Source organism: Acomys minous (genome assembly GCF_964271855.1).
Source record: "Acomys minous genome assembly, chromosome: 10".
NCBI lineage: Eukaryota > Metazoa > Chordata > Mammalia > Rodentia > Muridae > Acomys > Acomys minous.
In genome coordinates, this window is record NC_140491.1 from 91,451,873 (window position 1) to 91,477,014 (window position 25,142).

Below are 25,142 nucleotides of genomic sequence, written 5' to 3' on the forward strand. Positions count from 1 at the left end.
ACATGTAGCTTGTTTCCAGATTATGGCTATTACAAGTAAAGCTGCCATGAACAGAGTAGAGCAAATGTCTTTGGTGTATGGGGGAGCATCTTTCAGGTATATGCCCAGGAGTGGTATAGCTGGGTCTTGAAGTAGAGCTATTCCTTATTTTCTGAGAAAGTGCCAGAGTCATCTCCAAAGTAGTTGTACAAGTTAACACTGCCTGCAGCAATGGAGGAATGTTTCCTTTTCTCCACATCCTTGCCATCATGTGCTGTCACTTGAAATTTTGCTCTTAGCCATTCTGATAGGTGTAGATGGAATCTCACAGTCATTTTTATTTGCAGTTTGCTGATAACTACTAAGGACTTTAAGCATTTGATGAGGTGTTTCTCGCTCATTCTCTGTTCCTCCGTTGAGACTTCTCTGTTCAGATCTGTACCCCATTTTTAATTGGGCAATTTGGTTTGGTGGTGATTAATTTCTTGAGTTCTTTATATATCTCTATTCTTTTTCTAGTTTATTTTCATCAATATTTTGCATTACATGTAGGGATTTATACATGCCACACAAGTACACACCAGTGAGCTATACTACCTTTTTTTTTTTTAGCTTTATTTTTGAGACAAGATCTTACTATGTTACCCAGGTGGTCATACTTTATTCTTGTGGCCTTCCTAGGTTCTCATTGTATTTTTTTTCTCTCATGTCAGGCTCATTAGTAGTGGAGATTGCAAGCCCGTGCTATTAGGTTTCATTAGAATCATGTTTTGTCATCCTCTAATTACATTCCTGATATTTATAGTACAGAGCAACATTCTGTGCTTTGTGTTCCAGAGATATATGGGATATGACACATTGGTCTTCCCTTGTTGAAATACTATTGTTTAAATTATTTGGCATTTACAGTTTATGAGGGTTTTGCCTACATGTATGCCTGTGTACCACTTTGGGTGTCTGGTGTCTCAGAGGACAAAGAACATCAGAAGCCTGAAACTGTATTTATAGATGACTTTGAGCCACAGTGTTAGTTCTGTGAGTTGTATGTGCATCCTCTGGATGTACATTCAGTGCTATTAACTGATAAGACATCTTTCCAGTTGCGTGAAATCACATTAAACAATCTATAGTGACACCCTGAGGTGTGGAAAAGTGGGGCTGAAACATATTTGGCTCACTCACTCTCCTTCATGGCCTGGTCAGTACCTAATGTGTGGATTAACACATTAATGAGCTCACTAAAAATATCTGGAGAAATGTTAATTAGCAAGAAAATGTTTGTAGGAGTTAGGCACAAGAATGAAGACTCAGAGACCATAGGCTTTGTGTCATTAGTGATTAACGATGTATGTACACATCTTCAAAAACACAGAGTGTAAAATTTTTCATAGTCAAAAGATCAGTGATGAAGCACCATTTTATAACACAAATTCTCAGTATCAACACTTAATTTAAATTTCCTTGCCTTATAGAATAGTCATGTAACATATTTAATTTATAAGAAAGGGTAAGGAAAAAGTCAGATTAGGCTACTTGCTAAGGGTATCCTGGACACTTGGTTCCTATTCAATAGTCAAGACTATTAAGAGCAAGCTATGACTTCACTCAACTAATCATTAGAAACGGCGCATGTGAAAACATTTTCACAGAAGATTATGTGAAAATTTTGCAAATGAAAAATAAGAGGACTCAATGTTTGGACAAATGTAAAACACAATTCTAAACTGTTACCCTGTGACTCTGAAAACTTTTGCAGGTACATATAGAAATATTTGAAGAATTATAAAATATTTACCCTATTTTCTTTTCATGTGTAAGAAATGATATCTGATAAAGACAACATTTGTAGTTCAGTTCACGGGGCATTTCAAATTTTATTTAATGTAGAAAAAATGTATTACTTCTTCATGGTTAACTTATTAAGACATGTTAAATTTTACCTGCAAACAAAACATGAAATATAACTTTGTATTTAAATAGAATAAGTGACTGGGATAATCTTCAATTACTAAGTGTTTACAATGAGAGCATATTAAAATCAGGGTACTTATAATCAATATTGTGAGTTTGGACTATAATTTTTACACCAATGTTATATATAATTACTATACTGGCAGTTGTATTATAATACATAGAAAATTTATTCATGTGTTTAAATGAATTATCTGTCTCTGAGTTAGAGTGTGTATGTGTGTCTGTTTGTGTATGTGTGTGTAATGTAGTGTGTTAAGATATTTCTTGAAATTTTATTTATTTACTGGCCAAATCAACATGCAAAATACGCAGGCTCTCTAGGGACTTTGTACAATTTCTTATTTTAAAAATAATATATATGAGATTATGACATAATTATACCATTTCCCCTTCCCTTTCCTTCCTCCAATCTCTTCTATGTCAGCCCTTGCTTTCACATTAATGTGCTCTTTTATGTAATCGATGTTATATCAATACATGTTTTATATATATAAGCACCTTCTGAATCCATATATCCATGTAATATTAATAGTACTTGTATGTGTTTGGTTTAGGGGAAAACCAGAGACAATTGGGTGAAACATACTGTTCTCCAAGGTGAGGCCTCTTGACTACTCCAGACCTCTATTTATAGATTAACACATATCTTAATACATCTGACTATATTTTCCTTTCATTTCTGCTAACTGATATTCTAACAGAAGCACATATCTAAACTAATTTATATTTCCTTTTACCAGCTGAGAAAATTCCTGGAATCCAGATGCTTCAGTCATAATTGGAAAAACTGTAATTTTCAAGAGTTTTGTTTATTGGTTTCTTTTTTCAGCTTCAATCAAAGAAGCATTGAAGGGGCTCTTCATCCTTTTGGGGTTTATATTAAAAAGTGTATCATTCTTCCATTGCTTAGTACTCAACTCAAATTTCCCTGAAGACCTCTGCAGAGCGCTGTTTTTCCTGAATCAGTGTAGCAGATGCTCTCTGCTAAGCAGGCTGCTCATATTCCATTGGGCAAGTATAGAGAAGTCAGTTGCCCTTTTGCAGAGATGTCCCTTGCTTCAAACACAATTCACAGAAACCTCTGAGCATCAAGGCATTGCCAACTAGCAGACTCTCTAGTGCTCAAGAGACACAACATAGGGGCAGAGTTAGAATAATTTCAGATGACTCTTACAGGCTTATTTTCTGAACTTTCAGAAATGCTTGAATATTCTTCCAGCCTGTGTGCTTAAAAGTGTTCATGTATAATAAGACATTTGCTAGTCTATCGTAATCTCTTGTGTTTTAATAGGTATTCCTCGATGTGAATATATATGCTTTGGGCATATGCTTTACAGAAAACAAAACAAGCAATTTCATTCTCCAGTGTCTTTCAGTGATTGCAGTGCTCAGAATCAGGACAAAGTTATACATTTACTGTAACTAACTCAGGCTTTATGAAATGCAACTCGTGTCCCAGGTGTGTGTGTGTGTGTGTGTGTGTGTGTGTGTGTGTGTGTGTGTGTGTGTATGACTCCAGAAAACACATTTTCCCATGTTCTGTCCTTGATTACTTTAATATTTACCTATATAATAAATGAGTGATACATTTAAGATTTGTGTTGTAATTATGCCAAAGCTCAGTCTCAGAAGTTAATAAGCAGCCTGATGACAATGGCTTAATACCACAACAAAATGTCTGAAAATTGTTATTGTTTATACTTAATAATGGTGAGACAGGGTTTTCTCAAGGTCAAGGCAACTTTCACTGCAAAGAGTCCTCATATGAAAACCCCTTTCACGTGTGGCTTTGTTTTGTTTTGTTTTGTTTTTTATAGCAGTTACAAGCTGTAGATGCCTTATTGCAATTCCCATTACCCAAGACCTATCTGCCTCCAACATATGTGAGAAGCTAAGGCAGAACGGAGTCAGAGTCTCTTCATTATGGGAGGGGGGAAAGTAGAGCTAGGAGTCTGTAATTTTCTAGGGGCATCAACTTGCTTGGTCTGGGGTGAATAATGGCATTTTTGCTAGTAGCTTGCTAAGACTAGCCGGAGTCGTTGCTGCAACCTCTGGACTGAGTACAACCAGGGATGAGAGCTGTAGTATGTGTGTGGTGATAAGAACATCACTAGACACTTAGCCCAGGCCAAACAGTCTACCCCAGGTTAGTATAAGGCATCAGCTTAGGCATTTATTTATTGACTCCCCTCTGAGTTCTGCCCTTGAACTCTGTGAATGCGCCGTCAGTCTTGTGCCACTAATCCTCTCTAATTTTATGCCTATTATACACACAATCATTCAAAAATCAATAATTTTCCCCTGTCTTGATAAAGAGATTGAGGGGAAAATTTAGATGGAATTTTGCAAACAAAGAATTAAAAAATAATTCAATATATTAAAGTGTGTTATGCTATATATTCAATTTTATAGATGAATTATTTTAACAAATATCTAGCTTTGAAGCCAAAAAAACAAAATCTTTAAATCTGTAGTGATTCTTGAAATTACCTAGTGTACCATTTTGATTTTTGTATCTTGAAAATGGGTGGTGGAACCTCAAAACAGGTAACAAAACAGTTATTATTGTTAAATGAAAACAGAAAACGAGACGGGCAGCTTTTTCATTTGAATATTCTAATAGCAACCAAGCTGCTAATTAAAATAAGAGGTAACTCAGAGTGTTTTCAACCTGTTCAGAGAATTAAACTAATCTGGTTAACTTAGACATACAATTTTCTTCATTGTAAATGATAAACTGACAATGTGCATTTCGTCTCAGCATGGGGTCCGTCTTCAGCTCACTATCTTAGCATCACCTATATTACAAACGGTGTGAAAGGGACAAAATAAACATGGCTGGCCACTGTGGGGGTGGCAAGTTCCTTACTTATTTTTCCTCTGTAAAGAGCTAGAATCTTAGCATGTGTTTCCTGAACTTCTTCAATCAAAATCAGTCTAGATCATGTACTTGCCCTACACTTGCCCTACATGTAAAGTTTATGGTGTTTTGTTGGTGTTTTGGTTCTTTTTATTTTGTTTTTACACAGAACATGCTCTTATTTTCATCTATGCTCTAATAAAAGTAATTTTCTTTTCCAGTTTTGTGTTTATAATCTTACAAAAGCAGCAGTGAATTATGCCCATATCTGAACAGTCCCTATAAAATTATAGGAAAGTTAATGGCCTTCATTAAAACTCAATTTTTATATCACCAAACTGCCATTAGGCTGTTGGTACTCCAAAAAGAGCCTTGAAAAAAAACAGTGGCATTAAAATGTACATCATGTATTTCAAACCTAATCTATTTGTTCTGATGAGTTGGCTGAGAGCCAACCAGTGTTCTGTAAGCAGATCCAGAGTAAACCAAAGAGGCTGTAATTAATAGAATTAATTCCAGATATAGAAGCTTGAAGCACGAGGTGACACTTTGATCATAACACATCCTTTGATCTAAGCAGAATGCAGGGACAGTAATTGCCCGTAGTTTCAAGGCACGTGACTAGATGAGGGATGATTATTTTCCTGGTGCTACTGATGGCCTAGGAGCACCGTGGTCGGTTAGCTGATCAGAAGAAAGTTTGAGAAATACAAGGGTATGTTTTCAGCTATTATTTTAGTTTTATGTTCTTAGAAAAATTCCCAGTGACTTTTAAGAACATATCCTTTTTCATCATTTTAACAGTACAAAACTTTCGGTAGCCAGCCTTATTTACTAAACCCAAAATACTGTCAGTTCCTGTGTATTTTACCTTCTAAATACCATGTTCTTCTCCAGACACAGCTGTGTGTTTGGCCATTATCTTCTGTCCACTTTTCCACCTGAGCTTATGAAAGCTTTGTCTCTATCCAGCAAGCTAGGTGATCTCTGCAGAACACCCTCACACTGTTTGAAGCCTCGACAAAGCTGCTTTCCCCCCACTGCATGGAACAGGAAACGTTTCCCGATAAGTAGAGTGTCTCTTCTATGTGCAACAGAAGATATTTGCCAAATAGAAATTTTGCTGCGTCCAAAGAAAATGGAAGAGTCAAAATTCTTACAATAGCTGTAGTTTTGTGTAAGACATCTTTATTTTCCTATTACAAATATTAACATATTAATATTAGTAACAGCCACAAGTCGCTGACTACCTCTTGAAAGAGAAGTTCGGATATCTTGATAACGTTTTAGGGCAAAATAAATTGTAGCATCTCACTATCTAGTGTTAGTCTAGGGACTTTATTGTGGTGGAGAATATGATCTCAGGCAAATAACAAGGTGGAGTGGGCATTTGTGTGCATAAGATGTGTAATTGGGGTAACTTCAAAAAGGTTCACTATGGTATCCATTGGCTTCCAATACTTGAAATTACCACACCCCCAAATTATTAGACAAGGCCAACAATACTAGCAAGATTTCTCTCACACCTCGTCTGCCTCAGGGAGACTTACATTGATTACACTATAGTACTCTGTAGGAGAAAAAATGAGAATGGGGTCTTTTTAACAAAGGAGATTTAAAAAGTTATGAAATAGAAATATGGAAATGAAAAGGAACAGTATTAGGTAGAACCCAAAACTGAACTTTGTTACTGAAAAAAAAAAACCTCTTTGTCTGATGGCAGTGAGGATATTTCTTTAGTAAGATTCTAGCATAGGCAGGGCATGGTGACACACATCTTTAATCCCAGCACCAAAGAAGCAGAGACAGGCAGATCTTTGTGAGTTCTAAGCCAGCTTGATCTACATAGTGAGTTCCAGCACAGCTAGGGTTGCTCAGTGAGACCCTGTCTCGGGCCAAAAAAGGCAACAAAAACCTATAGACAGGGTCTCACTAAGTAACCCTACCGGTGCTAGAATTGAGTCTCCTTGAATATCACATAATCATACTTTATAGTAAACTTTATAAAATGCCTATTAAATATGGACCCAGAACAGCTGATTAAAATGAAGTTATGACAGTATATGAATAACTGGGGACTCTTAGAAGATTAGTGCAGAAGGGATACACTTATGTAAGTAGACAGTCTGGTGCCTATATGGTCATTGCAACAGCAAACTGTAAAAAAGTAACATAGGGCTTGATTATGAAACTTATTTCCTTCTATTTAAATTTATTCACTTTACATCCTGATCATAGCTCCCTCCCTTGTCTTCTCCTGGTCCCTCCCTCCTCGCCTCTTCCTTCTTATCCTTCTCCTCTAGTCCTCAGAAAGGGGAGGCCCTCCTCCCCTACCAATTGACCTGTCAATCAAGTCTCCTCAGGACTGCCTGAGTCCTCTTCCTTTGTGTACTGGTATGGCCAGGCAGCCAAAGGGGGGGGGAGGGGAATTCTTGTTCAATTTTTAAAATAATTTTTAAAATACTTATAAAGAAAATGTAATCATGTGGTAAGAAAGCCTAATAATGTACATTGTATAATATTTAAGAGACTTGATCTATTTTTCCTCATATAATTGTATTTCCTCAGATAAAATCATTCAAAATATTTTCATTTTTTTACTATTTTAATGGGTGAATAATAATATATTAAATATAGAAACTAAATATTTCTTACCCATTGGCCACTTCTTGAAAATAAAGTTATTTCAGCTTCTTTGGTATGGCAGCATTGAGGTAAAATCCCTTGAATTGTGGTTCATTAGGATGATCAAAGAAATCTGTTAGTGAATTAAAGTGATCAGAAGGCATGACTGTTGGTAAATCTTTCAGTGTGTGTTTTACTTTATGAATAATAATGCCTAGGTCACATTTACAGCTAATGAGATGGCTGAAATGAAGAATTTAAATTGGATAAGTAGTCTGCACACTACTTGAGGAATGGAAATGTTACGTTTGCAAGCTGTGAGGCCTTTAATTTTTCTAAGTTATGTGTTTTGTGTATTACTTTTTATTTTAAACTTTTAGAGGTACAAAGGTCTCATGTATCCCCCCCCATGGGTAGATTAGTCTGCTTCCCCATCAGCACACATGATTTTAATATCATAGAGAAATGTTTTACCATCCTAAAAATATAGAGTGCTCATTCTGTCCTTCGCTCCTTTCCTTTAACCCTTGAAAATAATCTATCTCCTTATTGTCTCCAAAATTTACTTTGTAGACTGTAATTTGCTTGGACTAATGCAACCCACATGACCCTCAGACAAGATTACTTAAATTAATAATATGTAGTTAGGACTCCATCGCCCTTTTCTGTGCCTAAATAGTTCATTTAAGGAACACTGACTAATAATCCATAGTACAGATATAACAAATTTCCTCATCCATTACATTCCTTGGACTCCCATGGCCAACAAGTTGGGAGGGACTATCTCATGCCTGGTACTAGGGATTTGACTAGCACAATGGTTCTTACAGAAAGCATTGCCAGTCCAAGTGTCATAAATTCATTTATACATATAAACATATGTGTGCATATATGCATATATTATATTAATTCTAGGTAAATAAAAATATATTTCCTTAGAGCGTCTTCACACAAAATTAGTATTAATTTTCACTCCTTTCTCTCTCTCTCTCTCTCTCTCTCTCTCTCTCTCTCTCTCTCTCTGTTGTGGCAAATGATACTGTCAAAACATTTCTCAAAGATGCAGTATGATAAGATTTCTCCAATGTTAGCAGGCCATTAGAAATATTTGCCTCTGGACAGAGGATCTCTACATTAAGGGAAGGCTTGCAGACAGGCCATTTTTCTGTTAAAAACTTGGGAGAATGGTTAATTTGCTTTTGGAGTTTGGTCCGTTTTAATATAAATATACAGAGTTTGGTTATTATTTCCTTCTGATAAAGCCAAATTTAAGGAAGTCACAATGTCTCATAACTCGTACACTCAGTTATATAATTTTTTTAGGATTTTAGCTTCAGAAAAGTGATCTATGTTTTATAATATTGAGATAAATTAAAGAAATACTGAAGGGGATATGAACCAATGTGTTTAGAAAACTTTCAATAGTTTGACTTTAGTCTCTAGACTCTGTCTTGCCCTAAAATTAAATTCATTCAAAAGACTTGCACATACATGTACAATTGATCATTCATTTTGCTTTAAAATATATGTGTTAAATGAACATGTGTTTGTGATGATTACTGTGATGTGCCATTTTCACACTTAGAAGAAAAAAAACTCCCAGAATGATTCTCTTAAAATTATAGAGAATTTATTTTTTCACTTGGCCTCTAAAAATAGCATAATGGCAAAATTAGAATAAAATCCTCTGACCTTTTGCTGCAAAGCGTAGAACCAGAACAACTGCTGAATTGCAAATGTTTATTCAGCTCTGGTCTGAGCCTGTAAGCAAACAAAACGTAGTTGAATTTCTGCCAAAGAAGATGTTAAAAAGTAGCTACAGTTGGTGACTGGAAAAGATGTTTCAGTCTCTATAAAAAAAGGAAGTCATGAGCTAGGAGAAGAGAAGTTTTAAACTCTCAGGTAGAAATAGATGTGTTTCACAGTATGAGGCAACTGATTTAGTGATATGAGGGACAATATTTTACCAAAATAATAGACGCAGTATGAGCCAAATGCTGAAGTTTATACAAAATTGCATGCTGGTTTAGTTATAATATGGCTTTATTAGCTAATTCCAGGTAAATTAACTCTAACAATCATCTTTACATCTATATCTTTATACTTGCGTAATAGAAATATGATGCTATCATCTAATGTGACATGTATTACTTATCACTTTGCACATAGTCTATTTTTATATTTTGTTTGCTTGCTTCACTAACCAACTTAATGAGCTTTTGTATATATGTTTCTCGGTCAAGTTTTTAGCTCACAAGAACCACAAATTCCTTCATTTTCAATGTGCATATTAATCTAGGTTGAGATATTATAGATGTTTTTCCCATTGATAACTGTTTTCTCCAGTTTTGCTACTGACTCTTGGTTAATTGTATTAAAATAATCTACTAATAAGTAGATAGAAATGACTGAAAGTGTTAAGCTCACCACTAGCACTTAATTTTTTGCTTCCTCCCTCCTTTCCGCCCTTCCTCCTGGAGAATAGAGCATCTGATTCCTGGTACAACACTGGAAACTAGGTAGATGATGCAGCTAAGGTCATCTTTATGGAGGTTTCTTTCCTTATTTACATTTTGCTTGCGTGTTTGTGTGTGTGTGTGTGTGTGTGTGTGTGTGTGTGTACATGCATGCACACACGCATGCACATGAGTGTACACATGACTCAGCATAGCTTTGGAGGTCAGAGGAAACCTGCAAGAATCAGTTCTTTTTTTTCCAGTAAGTGGGTCTCAAGGCTGGAACTCACTTGTTCTGTCTTGGCTGCAGGTCCTTTTTTGTTGTTGTTGTTTAGTCATCTCACTGGCCCTTAGGAATCCTTATGCCATCTGAAGCGAGTCTATTGCTACAGGAAGTTATTAAATGCAAGCTGTACCTTAAAATGTAGTTATTCTTTTAAATACATGTTTTACATATATATTCTCATCACTGGTGTATTGTTTGCTCACAGTCAATAAGGACTATTTCTAATAAGTTTAAAATGAACAAATGGAGGGTGAAAGGGTTGATTATACATTTCATTTCTGCAGCACTTGTAAACAAACACTAGAACAATGCTTTGGAGAAAGTACATAATCAATAAATGAATGAAAGTTATTATTTATACTGTCTAGACATTTATAGTTTTCTGTGAGTAAGGAATGTTGATACACATGCAGACATGTACAAGTGAGGCAATTTAACATATTTAAAAGCTACAAAGATAAAATATAAAAACTGGCAATGATGTAGTAAAATTCAAAGTGTTTGATTTGTGCTTTGCATCTGACGAATTATTGACAGAGATAGATGAAGAAATTCTAGACTTTTGAAGTAGCATGGATGAATTAAAAGCAAACCCTTCTACCCATTAAAATTTTGTGACTTAGTAGAGATGTGTGTATGGCCTATTATCTTCATAATTTATACAAGGAAAATAAAATTCTTCACAGACACTGAGGAATTACATAATTATATACATACAACTGCTTCTGATATGGCACATTTTTTACTAAGTGTTAACAAATATTTTTGTTAATGTTTTTAACTTACAAAAGCATTTCAGAATATCTGGAAAACATGCTAGAAATATTTTACTTGTTAGTATGTGTGGGCTTTGTGTTGTTAGGCATGACATTGTTTTGGGGATAACTTTGAAGAGGGATATGAATTTAAGCATTTAATTATACTAATTTGTATGCAATATTAAAATATTTACCTGTGTTTTGCTTTAGGGTATATTTTAAAGGTCATCCACCCCTATTTTTGGATAGGAATATGTTTACCCACAAAATTAATTGTTAATGTCTCTTAACAAGATGCTCTTTTGTGTTTTTTAAGTTACACATTTATTACTTTTTTCTTTTTAAAATAATCTTATGTTCTATCCGTCATCTACAGGTCATTCCTCTGCAGTAACTCAATTATACCGTTGCTATGTAATGCAAATATTTTGGAAACTAAATCTTGTCTTGTTAGGAAAAGAACAATGGCAAACCTTGATCTGTTTTGATTCTATAATTGACCATGCAAGCAAGCATGTTTTAATGGATACTGCAAGAAGAAATCCTGAAATAGGTAGGCTGAGAAGAGAGCATTTCCACTGTGAAATTTAGGGAAGAATAATCAGATGAAAGCGAATTTGGCAGTTAGCAATGCTTCCCGCAAGGCTGGAGGCAGTGCTTTGTCAGTGGCTCAGAAACTTCCCCAAGGGAAGGAGCTCTGTTCTAGTTAAGTTATATTTCTTCAAGCAGAGGCAGGTGCATAGTGGGGCTTGATATGTTCATAGTAAGTGCTTTCTCAGACCCCAGGACAAAGTAGGCACCATGGTGGAACCCAGATCACAAGATAATCATAAGAATAGAAGCAATTTAATTTGCTTTGAGTTGGTTCTGAGAAAGGAGATGATTATTAGAAAATGCATAAATTACATCTAAACTGACCTTTAGCCTAGTGGAAACGGCCATAGCAATGTGATGAATAATTCTTCCACTAACCCACCATTTATTATTTAGTGGCTAAGATAATAGATCCATGAGTTGATTATATATACATATGTATATGCATGCATGCATACATACATATATACACACATACACATACACAAACATACTTATGCTGCAAACAGCTTGGGAATTAGATACTATTAACCTTACTAAAATCAATATTTTTTATCAGCTAAGTTACATGTGACTTAAATAGCATGTCATTGGTTCTACAGGAACAATGTCCAATCAATAGCCTACATTTTTGTTCTTGTATACTATTACACTGTCCTCCAGTGTATTCTGCAGACTACCTACACATTGTATGCTTTTCAATAAACTTGAATGTCCACCCTTATAGTCTGTCCTGGAACCTAGACACTCATTCTGTAGGTCACTGTCAAAAATATTTTTTTCCTTTTACTTTGAGATTTTAGAAACCTGAAGTGTATCCCTTATTTGGCTTTATTTCCTTATAAACATAATCATTTTTTTCTGTTTTTTTAAAAACAAATCTATCACCCCACTTGAGAAAAATTAGCAAACTGATATCTCAGAACATACTGTAAGACCACATGCTTGTGCGGAATAGAGAACAGTCGCAAATTGGATGTAGTCCTGCAAGTGTTCTCTATAGGTCTGCCATGGCAGAGTGTGTTGGGCTTTAAAATTATTCTATTTGAACGCTGCAGTTTCTGGAAGCAATTTTTATAGATTTAATGACTTTGCAGTACGTATCCCAGAAGAGCCAATAACCTCAGTGTTATTGAGCAGTGACATACACAGTGTCTTTTTGTTTTGTAAACAAGAGTTAAAATATCATGAGCTTCTTTGGAAAATATGTAGTTTAAAATTTGGTTCAGTACAGTGCCGTAGAATAGAGACCAAGCATAGAATGCTGAGTGAGGCCAACAGTTATTATGTCAGGGGCATGCAGGAAATTCTAGAAGTACCTTAATGAAGAAAAGGCATTAGAACTTATTCAATAGTCTTTAAAGCAATATGCAAGGTAGACTGTGAAGTTATTTTGTGACATGTCCTGCATGAGTTTTCAGCTGATACATTTATGACAATAACTGCCAATTTAAAGAAAAGATAGAAAATAAGGACTTAAGAAAGGAAAATATTACTTTGGTTAAAATGTTTAGCTTTGTGTATTTGGGTGAATGTAAATAAAACTTTTATTTATATAGCCTGCGTTTGGACACACTTCCTGAATAAAGTGATCACTGTGTATTTTGGAAGCCATTTATACACATTTTTAAAACATACTTTATCCTCAGAGTATTCTTTGGAGGGAAAACTCAATTTAACAAATAACAAAACTGAAGATACAAAAGGTTTGTTAGCTTTTTCTTCTTCAAGGTTATACATTATTTAATATTGAACTGGCAACGACTGTTTGATATCACATGGGTCTGGCATTAAAATGATTCATTCCTTGTACAAGTGGCCTCCAGGGCTGATGTGACCCGCTTTTTTAGAGACTAGAATATCAACTGTGTTTATACCAAAAGATTTATGTTCATATCATTGTAGATATATCTAATTAGTTTACAAGGACAAATAAACATTGTAATGACCTACTTAATCAGTAAACTACTATTTGCCTATACTCACTTATATGGTAGAGTTAACTCTGGTCACTGTGACTAAAGACTATATGATACAAGTAGTTATTGACGTTCTAGGTTTACCATCAATTTTGGCCTCTGGACTAAGTTCTGTGATGATTTTCTGCTTCTGTTATCTTCCAAAATCTAGTAATTTCCCTGAAGTGTGGACTTAGAAAACTCACTTCAGGGTGAACAATGTTAGGCTACATAACACAATGCCTGGTCCACTGACAAGTATGTTGCATGTAATTAATACTATCATTGTTATCTTACCAAAAACAAGATTATTTTAACCAATAGTCAGAGGAATATAAACTAAGAACTTCTATTGTGGTTAAGTGCTGATTCATTTTTTTTAACTGTTAAAAATATACTGGCGTTATTGGTTTGTCATATATTTTGCATATGGCATAAAATTAATGGTTATATTAAATAATATCTAATAATTATTCAAATATTTTTAAATTTACAAGCAACAACTCATAAGGTGATTCTAATGGGCCCAAGGAACAAGAATCAATAATATTTATGGTTTAAAGATTAAACTGAGAATCAACAAAGCAAGTGCAGGAACCTTCCAACATTATAAAGCCTAAGTGCTAAAAATAGGAAGTGCACACAGAGTTTGGGGTGAGAGCTATTTACTTCCTCCATCTGTACAAAGTGCCTTCACTGTTCACATAGAAATGATAATTTTTCTTATGCTTTATTTTTGTACTTGTCATATCAAATTAGGTGTCCTGAAAACTACCTTAGAACTTCATTACTCCATGCATAAAAATTAACACTAGAAGTTGAATATTCATTGTCTGCATATCTAATGCTCTTATACTCACTTTCATTCCTTCCTTAGCTACATAGTGCAACTTGATAGTGAACCTGTATAATAGAGCGATTAAGCACATGTCTTTCTAGGTCCGTTTTCTCCAATTCAGCCCCAGCTCCATCAAGGTTATGTGATCATCCTATGATTAGTTTTACATCAAGAATTTGGGAAAGTTGTAACTGTATCTCATATATGTCAAAGTATTGTAAGGATTAGAGTCACACAAAAAGTGCTTAGTGGTTACAGCACATGGTTTAAATAATGGAAATTTTCCTTTTTAATGACAGAAAAATGAATATTAAATTAAAAGCCAAAGCTAGACTCACTATTTTCTAGAAAGCCACATAAGGTAGCTGATCTGTCATGCTTCCCCATAATTCATAGAAAGCCATAGACCATCCCAACGAACTAGAGAAACTTAATTTGAGTGAATTTGAAGAAAATAAAATAATAAAAATGTAACATTGTGGATACAGGACCTTATGAATGTAGTGAGATGTTACAGACTGTAGAGTTGGAAGCAGGTGTTTGGCTCTTCCTTCACAGACCGGTGCTTGTGAAGATTGTTGGTGAAGTCCTCAACAAATGTTGTTCACTGAGGAAGAAGTTTAGGGTACTGCTATATTTACTATATACAATTTAACTGTGCTCACAACAAAATGAAATGTGTGAGGCAACAATTTTAAGGTGCTGAAGAGGAGGTGGATTTGCTTGTCAGTTGTACTTCTAACTAGCTATCACTTATCCTAAAGCCATCTAAACTGTGTCTACCTTTATGAACTACAGACAACAAAATCCTTTCATGACTTTACATGGAGGTTGGAAGTGTAGGTGGTGACTGTTCTTCTTCCTCCATTAAGGATAACTTTATATGATGTGTACATGAAAATCTATGATACTGTCTGAATGATATATTGGAACATAGAAAATTAATGTCCAATCCCTTTATATATCAGCAATTACTTTTTAATTATCAGCTTATAGACATTTACGAACCCTATCTCTCCCTCCCCCTTCAAGTTCAGAAACTAACAAACAAACATAAAACACAAAAACCTTAGGGATCCTACCACTAACCAAAATCCTATTTGAACTGGCACCTGCTGGAAAAAAGTATATCAGTTTTCTCCAATGGCGTTCCACTGGGTATATCAACCACACGCCAGGAGAGGTCTCATGGCTTGGGTAGCTATCCCATAAAATAAACTCCATGTGTTTATTTGTGTGAGTTGTTGTTCTGTTTAATTTTGTTTTTTTTTCTTTTTCTTTCTTCCTTTTTAATTTTTTGTTTCATTTTCTTTTGTCAGTTGTTTTTTTCAATTGTTTTGTCAAGAAAAGTACCCAGCACATTAGCTTTTCTTTTTCTGTTCCATCCTTCCATACTGTCATTGGCTGTAAGAAAGCATAAGGGACATCCAAGGCCACACAAATCATAGTTCTAAAATCTTGTCTTACCTTGGGATCTTACTAATTTGAAATAATTTGTAATGAATAATGACGATGAAGCTTTATGTACTGGATAACAGAAAAATATCTATGATTGCCATTCCTCGCCTTAGACAATAAGTAAATTTGCAATTAAAGACCCACTTCATTTGCAAAATCTACCCCTAACTGGTGTCCCCCAAAATAAAATGCAAACTTTAACCGAGGAGCTTTAAATTAGTCACAATTATGTTTTCTAAGAATATGCATGCATTAGAGCATTTTTTCCTTCTAGAATGCTCTATCACTACATGACTTTTTCTAATTCAGATTATATAAATATAAACCATGCTTATTTCATGACTGAAGATATCTACTGAATTAAAGTAACTACAGGTAGACACTAATATTCAAAGGGTACTATGAGACTGCACCTCTCAGCTGGCGGGATGTCTGTTTGCATGTTTTAACCAGATTACAGACTGGAACAAATGTGGTGAAAATCAACACGCGCTCATCCCTGTGGAAACTGGCAAAGCAGCAGATGCCGCTGCTGGAAATAGCTGGGACTTCTGCGTCTTTGGATGAAAAACATCTTGTGAAAAAAAAAATGATTTGTTCCATGCATTGATTCACAGATTTAAAAAGGGTATATGTTATTGTTTAATGTGTTTTATTCTAGTAGCATTATAAATTTAGAATGGTAAATGCAATACAAAAGACCTCTTTGGGATATCCTACACCCAATCTTTTATTTACCCTAGCCCACGGTCATGTGTTTAATCTCAGTCAGCATTCATTAGAATAAAAATGTCTCAGAGCTTTTGAGGGGAAAATGACAAGGCTTTGTATTATTACACGTCCTTAATTAAACTGTCAGCCTATCACTAACTCAATAATTGTCCATTGTTTCCACTGGCATAGAGAGGGCCTGCATAAATCTCAGACAATGGGTAGGATAGGCTTTAAAATGTCATAACCACACAACCTCTAGTATAAGAGTTGCTTTGGAGGTGAAGAAGGAAGTGAGAATATGGGGTCAGAAAGAGCAATCAACCACATTGGTGACTGTATTTTATCAACATGCCTAATCAAAAGATAAGGAAACAAACAAACAAAAACAAAAGAGATAATCTGTAACAGAACTGGCCGTTCGATTTTGTTTCAGTGTTTACTCTGTCAGGAATAACTGCACGAAGATCATGGCTGCAATTTACTATAAGACTTCTTCATTCACAATAGTGCTTCCAGAAATCTTAGGACAAACTTAACACAGCCGCCACAGGATCAGACCACTGTCATCTTGAGCATGTGCCCTGACATACAATTCTACTGAACCACACTTCTAAAATGGAATAAAAATGTTGGTTTGTTTTAAATTAAAATGTGTTGTAGGAGAAATATCATTATTTTACTATAAAATACATTAATGATAGTTATCTTCCATGAATGTCATATAGAAATATTTTGTAATGCCATACAGAATGGCATTTTGGAGGAAGGAATGAAAAAATATATTAGTATAATTTGCTGTATTAGTACACAGGATATTTACTCTTCTGTGTAGTTTGTCCTCAGATTCCTCAAATAATGGTAAGGAGATTCCTTTTTCTTTTTAAAGATGAAATGACAATCCAATATTTTCTTACAAATTATTTAGTAAGGAATTATACGTATGTTTGAAATACAAAATGTTCTATTAGTGTGTATAAAGCCTAAAAGTAACTTTTTGAACTGATTTAATTAATTTCACATGTGAATATAAAGAGGGATGTTTTTGACACAATATTTATTAGAAATTGTGATTTTTATCACTGTCAGGTAAATATATATCATATCAGTGCTAAAGTGATGACTGGATTTAGACTCATCACTAAAACATTGAAAGTAGAGGCGGGAGGAAGGCCTGGAAGGGGTTAAGAAGGAAGAAGGAGTGAAAGGAAGAATGTGTGTGAGAGGGAAAGGAGAGAGAGAATGAAAGTGGAGAGATATAAAATTATACTGGTGCTTTTATCTGCAGCTTGTTAAACCTGTTTCTCCATAAGTTCACACTTAATCCACTGACCCTGGGTTACTTATCTTTGTATGAAATGAAGCACATCTCCCTAACCGGACTACATTGAAGATAAGGCTGAAGAGCAAGGACCATTAGCACAGTGACTATCATGACATGAGCACTTATGTTCTGCATTAGAAAGTTTTAATCCTCTATGAAAGATGGCATGTAATGATGACTATGTAGCCAATAATGTCCACTTGGCATGATTTTGGATGGATTCAATGAAGGATTTGACTTTTCAATGTGGCTTTTGAAATGACAGACTTCAGTTCTAATTCTCTGTAAGTACTGTGAAGGATTGCTTTTCAGGTAGCACAATATTCCTGTATTCAAACTCCTTTAGGTTTTCAACCAAGAGAAATCACCGGTGTAATGGAGTTCATCTAGAGAAGAAAAATGGGCATTGTTCATCAGATAATACATAGTTCTTAAGGAGGGATAATTAGTTCTTTGTTCTATGACTTTATATTTTATTTTATTTTTTAATTTTTTAATTAATTTATTCTTGTTACATCTCAATGGTTATCCCATCCCTTGTATCCTCCATTTCTTCCCTTCCTCCCATTTTCCTCAGGAACAGTCATAGGGGAGGGGACTTTATATTTTAATAACCTAGAAGTTTGATTGTGAGGATAGAGGAAAGCGATGGTCTTTCTTCTCACAGAAAATCATAGTGTTATTCATAAGGATGAAATTCAATGTATGATTTCAAATTGTAACTTACTTTTCCAGTGGTTAATATTCAGGGGTTTATTGATCAGATAATAACAAAGTAAATAAGTTATATTTGAAGAGAACAAAATTGGATACTCAAGAGTACCAGAAGATACATTGTATTCTAGTAACATAACATATAAGTGGCACAATTTTATATCTGTTATCCAGCACTTCTTCCAGAAATATGTAGAGCAGAAATAGAATATGATGTATTTGAGATGCAAATTAGCTGTTTCACCATCATAATTTGTACATTTTCAATCAAAGTTTATTCTGACCTCATAGCTCTTAAAGGCAGAACTCCCACAATGACTCGCCGTTATCCCGCATAGAAATTTTTCATTTTCGTTAATTTAAAAAGTACTTTGGACAGATATCTTATGTGGTCCTCTCTCCCCTGGCTTGGTGTCACTAACCGAAGAGGGGAAAATGAACTCTTATTATTTATTAAAAGGCAACGCCATGATTTGTTAGGTTTCTACAGATAACTTTTATTTTCTGCTCATAGCTTGCAACTCTCGGTGTAACCATTTGTTACATTCCAGGAAGTGATTTGAAACTTTGTAACTTCTTTACCTATACTGTCTTGGTGCAGTTTGGATTCAAAGCCTGATGTACTTGACATACTACCTTGCTTGTTAGGTGAAGCAAATGATTACACAGTTTCTCCTCTATCTTCTTGCTACAGACAAGTGTGCTGGATGTGTAGATAATGGACCATACATCTTGTGAATCTGAGCATTTACAGCATCTTGTTTGTAGGAAAGTATATGTACTGTAGCTTCAACAGAGAGTAAAACTTTGACGCTCTTATACTGTGTGGTCTACTTACATGAATCTGTGAACAGAACTGATTCCTGCTTTTCTTTTTTCCTGCTTCTACTCTGCATAATTCATCAAAGAGTTTCTTTCTGCTTGCAGGAATGACTTGTCAAGCTCGAACATCATACACAGAGGATGAAGTTCTTTGGGGTCATCGTTTTTTCCCTGTAATTTCTTTAGAAGAAGGGTTCTTTAAAGTCGATTACTCTCAGTTCCATGCAACATTTGAAGTCCCGACCCCTCCGTACAGTGTGAAGGAGCAGGAGGAAATGCTTCTCATGGCCTCCCCTTTAATAGCACCAGCCATAACCAATAGCAAAGAAAGACACAATTCCGTGGAGTGCTTAGATGGCCTAGATGACATTAGCACAAAACTCCCATCCAAGCTGCAGAAAATTACTGGGAGAGAAGACTTTCCCAAAAAACTCCTGAGGATGAGTTCTACAACTTCAGAGAAGGCCTACAGTTTGGGTGATTTGCCCATGAAACTCCAACGAATAAGTTCGGTTCCTGGCAACTCTGAAGAGAAACTGGTATCTAAGACAACCAAGATGTTATCTGATCCCATGAGCCAGTCTGTGGCTGATTTGCCTCCAAAGCTTCAAAAAATGGCTGGAGGACCTGCCAGGATGGAAGGGAATCTTCCAGCCAAACTAAGAAAAATGAACTCTGACCGCTTCACATAACAAAACACCCCTTTAGCCATTATTTAATGTTTTGATTTAGTATTAGTCCAGCATTTGGCTTACAAGATAGTCCTCCATATGAAATCCAAGAGGTCTATCTCAGTCCAGGAAGGATATCATAGAACTCTTTATTCCAGTGTTGTTACTGTGTGGAACATGGGTTCTGAAGGGAGGCCATTTTATAAGGAAGCTATTAGTGGGCATGTATTATCACATCAAGCATGCAATAATGTGCAAATTTTGCATTTAGTTTTATGGCATGATTTATATATGGCATATTTATATTGAATATTCTGGAAAATATATAAATATATATTTGAAGTGGAGATATTCTCCCTGTAATTTCTAATATATGTATTAAGCCAAACATGAGTGGATAGCTTTCAGGGCAGTAAAATCATATACATACATACATGCATATGCACACACACATACACACACATACACAGATATATAACATACCCATACAAACATAAATATCTAATAAAAATTGTAATGTTTTGTTCAAATTTGTATTTCTTGTGCATGTTTACTTTATTAGACTAGGGAGGCTGCTGGCATTGATTATGAATACCAAATATTTTAGCCTTAAATTATTTGTTATTTAAAAATCTGATTTAATGTGTTCTGCTGTTAAGGTCATGAAATCTTTCAACTGTACTTTTTCATGAAAGATTAGCAGATTTGTGGTGTTTATGGCACCACAGAGACATCATTATTATGTATTTAATTTGTAAATTTTAGAGTGTGCCAGAACCTGGCATTCATCATTGAAATTTTCTTATGATTTTTAGAAGTCACTAGAACTTGGGGGGGATAAATAAATGTTGATTAATTCATCAATTAGTCCTTTTCCTAGACTAACAAATATCTGGAAGTTGGATTTGTACACAATTTAATAAAAACATGAGCTCTGAAAATGCTGAATTGTTGGAATAGTCAGTAGACAGGTTATTTTGAATATTTCAGAGTCTGTGAAATATACAGGGTAAATGGTGCCTGGTTCAAAATGAGTGGCTTGCAAATGTTTTATTTTTCTGGAACTTTTGTCATTTATAAAAAGACTTGTAGATCTTTCCAGATAAATGACAGCACAATAAAACAGATGACAAATACTTATGCTGAAAATCTATATGCCTAACAGAGACACTTTTTTTCTGCCCTCTTGTTTATGGCATTATTCTGAAAGGATAGACTTTTTCCTCATCTGGAGAACCTATCCCAGGTCTGTCACTTACAAATTTAGCACGGACCTGAGCAAAATTAAAATCAAATTAATTGAGAATGCTTGTAAACTCAGGATTTTTTGGTTTTGTTTTGGTGTTGAACAATTATTTTATTGATGCCTTGGATCCCTGGCCTCCAGAATAATTTTAGTATACTATTTTCAGCCCCCCAATATCTGGCTTGTATCAAACTTGATCAGTAGTACACCTTTAACACAAAGGTTTAGAATGAAATGAGATTTTTTTTTTTGAAAACACCAAAATACTTCTTAGTAGACAAGCGTAGGTTTTCCTATACAATTTCTCTAAAGTTGGCAAAACAACTTGGCCAAGAATGAACTCATTTATCATTAATATAAACTGCTGAGGGATGGTTTGAGCATATAGTATTCCTTATTGTTTGCTGATCCTGTGATAATTTTATTAGAGGCAAATTATTACATCTACAGTATATCATCCACGATACCTTCTGGCTACCTCTGTATCAACCAAATTCTGTAGGTGCAAACATATAACAGGGAATGACTACTGGAAAAATGATCAACTTTAGCATCCATCCACTGTGAATAGAGCAGTTGCCCTACCCTTTGATCACCAACTGTTCTTATATGCCAGATGAAGATGATGAACTGTTTAGCAGACCTAAAAAGGGGACCAGTGGGTATGACTTATTTAGCAGTGGAGGAAGCTGCATAGATCATTTAGTCCAACACCTTAAAACTATACAGAGCCATAGTATTCTTTGGAGAGTCTTTTAATCTGTTTTTGGTTTTGTGAAGAAGAACCAAAAACAAACTCTCTGAATTTATTCATTTAACAAATTTTTTGCATGCCTTCTTTATCCTAGGCATTGTTTTTTTTAGTTTAGTTCCTGGGGATTTAGACATTTACACTGTAATCAGAAGGAGAGTGTAGGGAGAGAGAATGAGGGATGGGAAAGGGGGAGAAGGAGAGTGAGAGAGAGAGAGAGAGAGAGAGTGAGAGAGAGAGAGAGAGAGAGACAGAGAGAGAGAGAGAGAGAGACAGAGAGAGAGAGAGAGAGAGAGAGAGAGACAGAGACAGAGACAGAGACAGAGACAGAGAGACAGAGAGAGAGAGACAGAGAGAGAGAGACAGAGAGAGAGACAGAGAGAGAGAGAGAGAGAGAGAGAGAGAGAGAGAGAGAGACAGAGACAGAGACAGAGACAGAGACAGAGAGACAGAGAGAGAGAGACAGAGAGAGAGAGACAGAGAGAGAGAGAGAGACAGAGAGAGAGAGAGAGAGAGACAGAGAGAGAGAGACAGAGAGAGAGAGAGAGACAGAGAGAGAGAGAGAGAGAGACAGAGAGAGAGAGAGAGACAGAGAGAGACAGAGACAGAGAGAGAGAGAGAGACAGAGAGACAGAGAGAGACAGAGACAGAGAGAGAGAGAGAGAGAGAGAGAGAGAGAGAGAGAGAGGCAGAGAGAGAGAGAGACAGAGAGAGACAGAGAGACAGAGAGAGACAGAGAGACAGAGAGAGAGAGAGAGACAGAGAGAGAGAGACAGAGAGAGAGACAGAGAGAGACAGAGACAGAGAGAGAGAGAGACAGAGAAAGAGAGAGAGAGAGAGAGAGAGAGAGAGAGAGAGAGAGAGACAGAGAGAGAGAGACAGAGAGAGAGAGAGACAGAGAGAGAGAGAGAGAGAGAGACAGAGAGAGACAGAGAGACAGAGAGAGAGAGAGAGACAGAGAGAGAGAGACAGAGAGAGAGAGACAGAGAGAGAGAGAGACAGAGAGAGAGAGAGAGAGAGAGACAGAGAGAGAGAGAGAGACAGAGACAGAGACAGAGAAACAGAGAGACACAGAGAGACAGAGAGACAGAGACACAGAGAGACAGAGAGAGACAGACAGAGACAGAGAGAGAAAGACAGAGACAGAGAGACGAAGATAGAGAGAATCCAGTAGCCAACATTTCAAGTAAGAGAATGAAAACAAGGTAGAAATGGAAATGGCTCTGTGCTGATAACTATTCAGAAGGGGATACTTAGGGCATTGTTTAATATTGGGACTGAAAATTTAAATGATAAAAAAGAGCCAGTGTTGCCAAAATAAATCAATTCAAGAGAACAGTACACTTTTACCTTTTCCGCATACGTGTGGGAACAGTATGATTTCTGCATGTACTTGCAGTTTAATCCCTATTTCTAGGTTGATTGTAGGATCCAGTCTGCCCAGGAAACTTGCAGTTTATACTTGTTGTACTTGTGTAATTATTAGTAGCCCTCTCTTTGATTCCTACTATGTCCTGGTTTGGATGATATATGGTAAAGTTTTGTTGACACTAACAAAATTATCGAGTCTAATATATTTGGAAAAAAAAAATAAAGAATTGCTTTACTTCTCCTATTCTTGGTTTTTCTTCCCCCGCCCCACATATCATCTTGGGAAAACTCATTCCAAAGTCACCTCTTCTTAGTCTCAAGGACTTCTTAGAAAAGAATTTTAATCTGCACGGGACATGTCTCTTAAATTCTAAATCTATGCATTTTGTTGAAATAACATACAAAATAAACCACTCAATTTACACTTCAAGAAGTTCTTAGAGCTAAACTCAAAGGAACTAAAACTGAATGTATGCCAATATGCTTTACAGATCATCACTTTAGTGGCTATTGAGAAAGAAATATCTTATTTAATCATCGGACACCATTGTGTTCCTATCATTTTACAGTGTAACTCTGGTTAAAGAAAAAATTTCTCATTCTTGTTATCAAAATGTTGACAAAATATAACTATTTTAATAATGCATGTATTCAGCTTAAGCACTTATTCTTCACAGCAATATGTGAATATACTTTGTAGGTATATATAATTTAGATGGAGGATATTTTAATCTTGAATTATGTTTTTCATATTAAACTAGTGTGAAATATATTTTCTAACACCTTATTTATAATTATTTCATTGTACTTGGATATTTGGATTACAGACATATACTTATATATTCTGTATAGAGAGTTAAATTTTTTAAAACACATTAAAAATTTGGGGGACTAATGAGTTTAATTTTCAGAGCGTCACCATCATTTCTTAACTTTCCTAAAGTTAGTGAACCATACACCTTCAAATAGTTGATGACTTCTTTAAAATTTACTCTTCTCATACAATACATCCCAACCACAATTTTGCCCCGCCCCCCCCACTCTTTACAAACTTTATCCCCCAACTCCTCTTTCCCCCAGATCAACTCCTCGTCCCTATTTCCCTTCAGAAAAGAGAGGGCCTCCCAGGGATAACAACTAAACAATGCATAACAAAATACAATGAGACAAGGCCACAAACCCTTATATCAAGGCTGGGTGGAGAAATCCAGTAGGCAGAAAAATGTCCCATGAGCAGGATAAAAAGTCAGAGACACCCTCCACTCCAACTGTTAGAAGCCCCACAAAAACACCAAATAAAATAACATATACATAGAGGACCGCGCACAGACCCGTTCAGGTTCAATAATTGCTGTTTCAGCTGCTATGAGGACCTAAGAGCCCTGCTTTGTTAATTTTGTGGACACTGTTATCCTTCTGTCCCTCATTGCCCCTGACTTCCCAAGCTTAGAGAGGAGGGACACGAACCTATAACTTGTGGCTTTTATTTCCTAAAAGACTGTGGTTTGATCCACCAAAAGATCTTGCTTGTAAATTACTTTATTGTGCCTCTTTATTGATGAGCTGTTTCAGCACCCTAAGGCCTCTACTTAATTATGCTGATTTTTCAAGATCTGATTGGTGGAAGCTTAGAGGACAACTTATCCCATACTAAGTGCCTTTAAAACCTGTGGTAACATAGTAAAAATGGTTGTCTTACCAAAAGCAATCTATAGATTAAATACAATCAACATCAAAATGCCAACA

The 25,142-nt window shown here is 35.6% G+C and overlaps 1 protein-coding gene across 2 annotated transcripts in view; it reads left to right on the forward strand.

Moving 5' to 3' along the window:
- Positions 1 to 23,636, forward strand: part of KCNJ3 (potassium inwardly rectifying channel subfamily J member 3) — a 144,343-nt gene extending 120,707 nt beyond the window's left edge. The window contains exon 3 of one of the 2 annotated variants that reach the window (XM_084798618.1): positions 19,463 to 23,636. In XM_084798618.1, the coding sequence (XP_084654744.1) occupies positions 19,463 to 20,049 (587 nt within the window). In that variant the 3' untranslated portion in view covers positions 20,050 to 23,636. The remainder of the gene's footprint in view (positions 1 to 19,462) is intronic. The other variant, XM_084798619.1, reaches the window with a different exon arrangement.
- Positions 23,637 to 25,142: the final 1,506 nt, after the last annotated feature.